This window comes from Gracilinanus agilis, chromosome 2, assembly GCF_016433145.1.
Source record: "Gracilinanus agilis isolate LMUSP501 chromosome 2, AgileGrace, whole genome shotgun sequence".
Taxonomy (NCBI): domain Eukaryota; kingdom Metazoa; phylum Chordata; class Mammalia; order Didelphimorphia; family Didelphidae; genus Gracilinanus; species Gracilinanus agilis.
In genome coordinates, this window is record NC_058131.1 from 577,248,151 (window position 1) to 577,257,522 (window position 9,372).

A 9,372-nucleotide genomic window follows, 5' to 3' on the forward strand; every position below is an offset into this window, starting at 1 on the left:
CTTTTGCCCTGCTCTTGGGTGCCCACTTGGTGCCATTCATATTGTGGACTTGCTAGTTTAGATTGCCTTGAGTGGTCCATTAATAAATTAACTTAAATTAAGAAATGCTGCCTCTCCAGAATTTTAGTCATTACAAGGTCTAGTGCAGCTTTTTTAGTAGTTAATAATTCCAAGAGTGAAAACTATCATTATTCACCATCTAATCCTCAGGGTTTACTTAACCCCCTGCTATGTTACTGGTCCTCTTTAAAAATCGAAGGAAAGGATATTTCCAGGGGGACTTCCGGTTAAGATGGCGGCAGCGTAAGGAGCAGCTGCTCGATCTCTCCTAACTGAAGCATACAGGACTCCTCAAGGGGACATAAAAACGAATCCAGAGGAACGAAGGGACCCCACATCAGGGCACAGCATTGAAGGTATGCAGAATCGGGGCATTTCCACGCTATAAAGGGGTGAAACAGCTCTCACTAAAATGTGAGAGGAAGAAGCCCTTCCCCCAACCCCCACACCAAACACAGCACCAAGGCCAGCCCACAAGAGTTAAAGCAGATTTGGGGCACCCATTAAGTCACTGGCAGCTCCAAGGCTTGTTCCTGAGAGCAGCAAGACTTAGGACTCCAAGAGGCTAAAGAACGCACACAGACTTTCCCAAGCGTCTGCGTGGGTGAAGGCAGTGCCCTAGGCGTGGACAAGGATCTCGAGCGCAGGCTTGGACCTCGAGTGGGGACCCTGTGCAGATGGGAGTGAGGCTGTGAAAGCAGCCCCTGGGACTGCTGAAAGAGCCTTAGGCAGAGGGGCAGACCAGGGACGACCAGGAGGCTCGACCCCGAGAACAACGAGACCTGAGACCTCGGGAGCCTAGAAAGCTCAGACAGACCCTGAGTATGAGGACAAAGCTGAGAAAGTGCTGGGCTAACAACAATGGCAAGCCAAAATCAAGAACCCCAGAAGAAAAAGATTATCAAGAAGAACTCTGTAACACTCGACAACTTTTACACAGAGAAAATCCAGACAACAGAGGAGAACAAACAAGAAATCATATCCAAACCTTCCCAAAATAATGAAAACTGGTCACAAGCTATTGAAGAGTTCAAATCTGAGATAATGAAAAAGATGGAAGAGATCTGGCAAGAAAATAACAGTTTAAAAGGCAGAATTTCACAATTGGAAAGTGAGGCTCAGAAATCAAATGAACTGATAAGCAAATTGAACACCATAAATGACCAGATTGAAAAGGAAAACCAAAAAATTATAGCCGAAAACCAGTCCCTAAAGGTTAGAATTGAGCAATTAGAAGTCAATGATCTCTCAAGACAGCAAGAACAAATAAAACAAAGTCAAAAGACTGATAAAATAGAAGGAAACATGAAATATCTCAATGAGAAAGTGACAGACCAAGAAAACCGGTCTTGAAGAGACAATTTGAGAATCATTGGTCTTCCAGAAAAAGCAGAAATTAATAGAAACTTGGACTCCATACTAAAAGAAATTATTCAGCAAAATTGCCCTCAAGTTCTACAACAAGAGGGCAATATAGACATTGAAAGGATCCATAGATCACCCTCTACACTAGATCCAGAAAGGACAACACACAGGAATATGATAGCCAAATTCAAGAGCTTCCAAGTAAAAGAAAAAATCTTACAAGAAGCCAGAAAGAGACAATTCAAATATCAAGGAGCACCAATCAGGATCACACAAGATCTGGCAGCCTCCACGCTAAAAGACCGCAAGGCTTGCAATATGATATTCAGAAAGGCAAAAGAGCTGGGCCTTCAACCACGGATCAACTACCCATCAAAACTGACTATATACTTCCAGGGGAAAGCATGGGCATTCAACAAAATTGAATATTTCCAAGTATTTGCACAAAAGAGATGAGGACTAAATGGAAAGTTTGATATCCAACCACAAAAATCAAGAGAAACATGAAAAGGTAAATAAGAAACAGAGGGGAAAGAAAGAAAACTCATAATTTTTTTAAATTTGCCTCTTTAAGGGCTTCAATAAGATCTAATTATCTGTGTTCCTATGTGGAGAAATGCTATGCATAATTCTCTGTAGTGAACTCTATTCACTATTATAGTATTCACTATTATAGCAATCAGAAGAATAATTCATAGGGAGAGGGTAGAATACTAAATGGTCTAAGATGACATGGGAGGTGGGAAAGAGGGGGGTGAATAGTAGGGGACACCAAGAGAAACTTGAGTGAATAAGAAAAATAGGATATTCTATTACACACAAAGAGGGCATGGGAAGGGGAGGGGACAAATACTATTATAAGAAGGAGAGGAAGAGAGCATTAAGAGGTAATATTTAAACCTTACTCTCAGTGTAATCAACCCGGAGTCGGAAGAGAAGCTACATTATCCATTGGGATAAAAAACTCTATCTAACCCTACTGAGAAAGTCAGAAGGGATAAACCAAAGGGAGCAGGGGAGTGGGGAGGTCAAAAAAGGGAGGGGAGAAGAAGGGGGAGGGAATTCATTAGGCCTTTAAAAATAAAAAGAGGGGAATAACAAGGGAGGGGGTAGAAAGGGAAGTTAGTCAAGGGAGGGGATAAGGGATACCGGCTCAAAGCAATCCACTGGTTTAAAAGAAAATAGTGTAAGAAGAAGGGGTGGGACTAGGGGAGGATACAAAAATGTCAGTGAATGCACAACGTGGGTATGACGAGCTAATGTAATAAAAATGACCATTCTACCCAAATTAATTTACCTATTTAGCGCCAAACCTATCAAACTACCAAAAAACTTCTTTACTGAATTAGGAAAAACTATAACAAATTTAGTTTGGAATAACAAAAGATCGAGAATATCAAGGGAAATAATGAAGAAAAATGTGAAGGAAGGGGGCCAGCAGTACCAGATATTAAACTATAGTATAAAGCAGCAGTCATCAAAACAATATGGTACTGGTTAAGAGACAGAAGGGAGGATCAGTGGAATAGATTTGGGGTTAATGACATCAGCAAGACAGTGTATGATAAACCCAAAGGGCCCAACTTTTGGGACATGAATCTACTATTTGACAAAAACTGCTGGGAAATTTGGAAAACAATATGGGAGAGATTAGGTTTAGATCAACATCTCACACCCTATACCAAAATAAATTCACAATGGGTGAATGACTTGAATATAAAGAGGGAAACTATAAATAAGTTAAGTGAACACAAAATAGTATACCTATCAGATCTCTGGGAAAGGAAAGATTTTAAAACCAAGCAAGAGTTAGAGAAAATCACATAATGTAAATTAAATGGTTTTGATTATATTAAGCTAAAAAACTTTTGTACAAACAATGTAGTCAAAATCAGAAGGGAAACAACAAAGTGGGAAAAAATCTTTATAACAAAAAACTCTTACAGGGGTCTAATTACTCAAATATACAAGCAATTTTATAAAAAATCAAGCCATTCCCCAATTGATAAATGGGCAAGAGTATCAATAAGCACATGAGAAAGTGTTCTACATCTCTAATAATTAGAGAAATGCAAATCAAAACAACTCTGAGGTATCACCTCACAACTAGCAGATTGGCTAAAATGAAAGAATGGGAGAGTAATGAATGCTGGAGGGGATGTGGCAAAATTGGGACATTGATGCATTGCTGGTGGAGTTGTGAACTGATCCAACCATTCTGGCTGGCAATTTGGAACTATGCTCAAAGGCCTATAAAAGAATGCCTGCCCTTTGATCCAGCCATACCATTGTTGGGTTTGTACCCCAAAGAGATCATAGATAAACAGACTTGTACAAAAATATTTATTGCTGCGCTTTTTGTGGTGGCAAAGAACTGGAAAAGGAGGGTATGTCCTTCAATTGGAGAATGGCTGAACAAACTGTGATATATGATGGTGATGCAATACTATTGTGCTAAAAGGAATAATAAACTAGAGGAGTTCCAGGTGAACTGGAAAGACCTCCAGGAAGTGATGCAGAGCGAAAGGAGCAGAGCCAGAAGAACATTGTACACAGAGACTGATATGCTATGGTAAAATCGAATGCAATGGACTTCTGTACCAGCAGCAATGCAATGACCCAGGACAATTCTGAGGGATTTATGGTAAAGAACTCTACCCACATTCAGAGGAAGAACTGCAGGAGAGGAAACATATAAGAAAAACAACTGCTTGAACGCTTGGGATGAGATGGACATGATTGGGGATGTAGACTCGAAACCACCACACCAATGCAACTATCAACAATTTGGAAATAGGTTTTGAACAATGACACATGTTAAAACCAGTGGAAATATGCATCAGCCATGGGTGGGGGGAGTGCGGGGGGTGAAGGGGAAAGTAGGAGCATGAATCATGCAACCATGTTAAAAATGAATATTAATAAATGATTAAAAAATTAAAAAATTAAAAAAAACCAAAGGACAAACAACCTAGCCTAGCTGGTATAGCCTCAGGGGGTAGTGATTTCCCTTCTACTAAAGGTTGGCAAGCAAAGGTTGCATGACCATTTGTCGGGGATATGGAGGAAGGGAGATGCTCCACATCATTTATTACTAGAGAAACATAAAATAAAGCTAAGGTTCTACCTCATACCCAACAGATTAGTAAAACTGAGTAAAAAAAAAAAAAAGAAAAATTCTATAAAGGCTGTGGGAAAACAGACACATTGATGCACTGGGTACAACAATTCTGAAAGCACTTTGGAATTGGGCCAAATGGTTATTAGATTATGCATTTGGGGCAACTAGATGGCTCAGTGGATAGAGAGCCAGGCCTGGAGATGGGAGGTTCTGTGTTCAAAATTGGCCTCAGACACTTCCAAGCTGTGTGACCCTGGGCAAGTCATTTAACCCCCAACTGCCTAGCCCTTACCATTCTTCTTTTTTGGAAATGATATTTATTATCAATTCTAAGACAGAAGGTAAGAATTTGAAAAATAAGTAAATAAACTATGCTCTTCAATCTAGTGAGTACTACTAGTAGTTCATTACCTGTAAAAAGATTTTAAAAAAAGGAAAATGTTCATATGTACAAAAATATTAATAGTGGCAAGGAACTGGAAACAAGTGCCCCCCCCAATTGCTGAATAATTAAACAAATTCATGGAATGCTATTGTATAAGAAATGATGAAGGTGGTGGTTTCAGAGAAGCTTGGGAAGAGTTATATGTACTGATGCAAAGTGTAATAAGGGAATAAAGCAAGTGGATGGGGTTTGTGGGTCCCTAGGTCAGTAGGTGGGAAAGGAGGGTGCAATAGTGGAGGTAGTAGATTGAGGTGGTAGGAGAGATGTAAGGGAATGGCTGAGTTTAGGGAAATATAGGACGATGAAGTATAATGAGCGGCAAGGGGAGATGATGAGGTAATTTGTGTAGGCAGCTGCAACAGGGAGACACAGACTGGGTACACAGGCTTGAGACAGAGGACCCTGAAGGGAATCAGACTGAACCCTTCCAGGTAGGAAGGGCACTTCTACAAACTGAAGGTTAGGGCCAGTCAGAAATGGTTTGAAATTAACTAGAGGGCTTTCTAGTCAGTTTCTCAGGTTCACAAAGAAAGAATCCCAAGGCTCTGCCCTGTCTGTGAAATAGAAGGGCTTCTCAGAGGAAGTATAGAGATCACCACTTCCTCCAAGATGGATGCCTCCAGCTCCCCTCAAGACCCAGAGAGAAACAATTCCTTTCTCTCCTTAACCCTCTTTTATCATTTAACCAATGATTTAGCAAAAGGTTTGATTAAATAACAACAGGGTTTATTAAGTTTCAGGGCTGATTATAAAGGACAGAGGGATACAAGGTTTCTCTAACAACTGCCCAGGGAGAGGCTCCAGGTGGGGGAGGGACACAGGAATGGCCTGGAAGAGCCTGCCCTCACTTAGCCCCCTAGGCTTTGTTGCCTTTAAGATTAGGGAAGTAATAAACAATGAATCAGGAGATAGTTTGTATCAAGGGTAAGCCCTACTTGTCTATGGGGAAAACTAAGTCTTCAAAGTTTTGATTGCTACCACCCAAAATCCACCCTTCTCTCAAAACCCACAGGAAATCAGGAAAGGAAATGGGGAATGAAATAGGGAAGGTCAGGGAGATCCAGAGGAATTAGCTAAGCTACAAAATCTCAAGAGAAAAGCACAAATTCAAGGCCAGGTTTTAACCCCAAGACAGAGCTCAGTTGCCCCTTCCGCTCTGTGTAAGCCTCAGGGATCAACTCCCCTAGTCAGGGTTCTAAGCCCTCTTAACTGCCAGAAATTCTGCAGTTAGCATTTTGCAGGGTTGATTGCACCTCTGCACTACAAAAGTTAGAACAAGAACAATTTATGTTATAATATTAATATTGTAAAGAGAAACAATTCTGAGAGACTCAAGAGCTCTGGTCAAATTGATGATCAACCAGCTGACCAGGGAAGAATACTGCCTGGCCCTTCCATAATGAGATGATGAACTAATATGCAGAATAAGGTGCCACAAGGAAATTTGTTTTGCTTGACTATGCTTAATGATACCAGAGCTCCTGCCTGCCGTTACTTTTTTCTTTCTTTCTTATTTATTTTTCAGTCGGTAGGGAGAAATGGGAATGAAAAAATGCTTTTTGATAACTGAAAAAACTTTAAGTTAAAGATTCTGAGATTGCTGATTTTGCCCAATGAATGTTTGTGTTAGGCAAATTAGAGAGAAGCTGGCTTTGACAGTTACTGGAATAACGAGATTCAATTTCTGGGTCTTAGGATTTGTACTTTAGCACAATTGGGTGTGTGCTTTCACGTGAAGCATAAACAGAACCCTGTCCCTTTCCTATTTCCTTGCTTGGTCTCTCCATATGCCAGGAAATATGTCAGGGCGTGTCTCCTCCTTTCCAGGACGGCGGGGAATTCTGTGTGACTTCTATGTGACTGGAAAAGCTCTCTTTTTAAAGCAACTTTGAAAGTTGTTCTTATCAGGATGCAGGTATAATTGCTTTTCCCAAAGCTGTCTAGAGACTGCTGCTATTCAACTGCCAAGAGTTTTGCCCCTCAGGGTGCCTCCCTGGAGGGGTAAGAGGCGGAGCTGGCCAGTTTTTTTTTTAATGATGTATCCACACATCCGTGCTCTCCATTGGTTAAGGCTCTAGGGGGCCAGGATAAAAGAACAGATCAGCTGTCCCGCAGTTCAGTGCTGAAGTCTCTGCCTCTTACACCGGACCACTCAGTAGCAGTTCAGCCAGCAAAGCTCCAGGTGATTGAAAGAAAGGAGGAAAGCTTGAGTTTTAAAAGGTAACAGGTGCAATATTGCAAAAGAATTTATCTGAGTTTTTTTGGATGGATGAGTGGGAATAAATGCATAAATTTGATTCTAAGTATATCTGCTCAGGATTACTGGGTTCAGGAAATTATATTAGTCAAATGGAACAGCGGGGAAGGGACGCCATTGGCTATCTCTGGGTAAGGAAGCTCACACCAAGTATCTCTCTTCAACAGGAATATTTCCAACCTCTTCTTCGGGTGTTAAAGTTGAGGAAATGCGACTTTTAGACAAACTACGTGACTCCACAGGGATGAGCACGGCCCTGGAACCCGAGAAGGCAGCGGTGGATCTAGGGTCCAAGCGCCCGGCAGTCTCCCCGTTTTGCAACGTGCTCACTCCGGGGCGCATCCCGGCTTTCTGTATCCCACCTCGGCTACCCTCCCACAATGTCCCAGCTTTCCAGCCTCTTGGCAGCTCTACCTCCCCTCCTCGACGTTGCGCTGTGGAAACTGACATGTGGCCTCACAGTCGGCATTCAAGTGGCAGCACTGGGGAGGAGGAGCTGCGGTCAGAATGGATTAGAGCCAGGGAGGACCCAGACCTTACCGACTGGGATCCGCGCTCTCAGGCTGCGCTTTCGCTGCCGCACCTGCCCCGCCAGCCCACCTCGTACGGCTTCTGCGCTTTGCTCGAGAGCCCCAATACCCGCCGCAAAGAGTCACTTTTCCTTGGGGGCTCTGCAGCCGCTGCCGCCCTTCTCCTGCAGCCCCCATCCCAGTCACTTTTGAGGCCTCGGGCTCACACTTACTGCGGCAGCGGCGGTGCCAACGCTTCGTGCAACCTAAGAGGGCGGCTGGTCGCCCCAGACCGCCAGGCCATTGGCTGCTCTTCCTCCTCCTCTGCCAGCTCATCTCCCTGCAGTTCCCCACGGCCCCAGGACGCTCCCGCCAAGCGGTCACGGAGCCGTCAGCGTTACCGGCGCCTCCTCCGGGCCCCAGATGCCTTGGGCCGGGCGCTGCGAGCCAGTGGGAGCCGCGTTCTGGCCCGAGCTCGCTCGGTCTCCAGCGCTGAAGATGACGACGAGGACTATGAGGCAGTTGGGGACGCACGCCACATCTCCCTGACAGCCACCTGCCAAACTGGCTCCGCCCCGGCACGAGCTCCATCCCCATCCAGGTCCCAGTCCCCTTCCCCTTTGGGTCCACTGCAGGAGCGCCTGGAGGTCGAGAGCATAGTGGCCTTGGGCTGTGACGGCGGTGCCCTGCACTTGGCCACCGAGTACTGTCCAGTGTCCCGGCGGCTGCGCATCCGCCTGCTCAGCGCCCAGGGCCTCTACAGCGGCACCACAGAGCCGAGGGCCATAGGCTGCAGAGTCAGCTTCACCTTGGTGCTGCAGGGGAAGACGCACAAGCAGCGCAGCGCCGTGGTCCGAAGGAGCCGAAATCCAGTCTTTAACGAGGACTTCTTCTTCGAAGGACTGTCGGAGAACGACCTGCGCTGCACAGCTGTGAGGGTCAAGGCCGAGAACAAAGGACGGGGCCTGGAGCGGGACCGTTTGTTGGGTCGGGGAGAGCTGGAGCTGAGGTCCATACTACTCTGACCAAGTGGTCCAGCCTCATGCCTTCCTTCCTGGTGCTTTCTGTTATCCCGAGGGAAACCCGGGCCTTGGCAGCTATTTTATAAAAAGAAATAAAATTTTATTTATTAACTTTTACCTACTCATTTGTTGTTGCTTTCTTATTTAGAACTACGTTTTTAGGGATTTATCTGGAATGGGCTTTCGTGTTAAAGGAAACAAAAAAATTAAAATTGTTTATACTAACATATCCAATTCCTAACTTTCTGATTCATTTTCAACATCCATACAAGAAAGAATTGGTTTTGACTGGGCGGTGAGCATTGAGTGGAGACAATGTTCCTCCCTCAAGGTGCTTATTTTATCATTTCTTACCCTTTACTAGTAGAAAGGCTAGAGTTTTGTTTTGTTTTAGATGAAAAACAAACATAGCAAAAGATATTCCTTCTGAATCAAATTCAGCAAACATTAAAACTTACAATCTACTAGAAAAGATAGACAAAAATATCAATGATAAATATAAAATGATGGGGGCAATTGAAGATCCAAGCCAAGTACTCCAAAACAGTTTAAGGAGGGAGAGATTACTTGCAGCTGTTTTAGGCTCCATGGAA

The 9,372-nt window shown here is 43.8% G+C and overlaps 1 protein-coding gene across 1 annotated transcript; it reads left to right on the plus strand.

Moving 5' to 3' along the window:
• The first annotated feature begins 7,124 nt into the window (after positions 1-7,124).
• On the plus strand, positions 7,125-8,844 carry LOC123236155 (C2 calcium-dependent domain-containing protein 4A-like). Its single transcript, XM_044662436.1, has 2 exons — positions 7,125-7,211; positions 7,416-8,844. The coding sequence occupies exon 2, from the start codon at positions 7,457-7,459 to the stop codon at positions 8,780-8,782; it is 1,326 nt and encodes a 441-aa protein (XP_044518371.1). The 5' UTR covers positions 7,125-7,211; positions 7,416-7,456; the 3' UTR covers positions 8,783-8,844.
• The last annotated feature ends 528 nt before the right edge of the window (positions 8,845-9,372 follow it).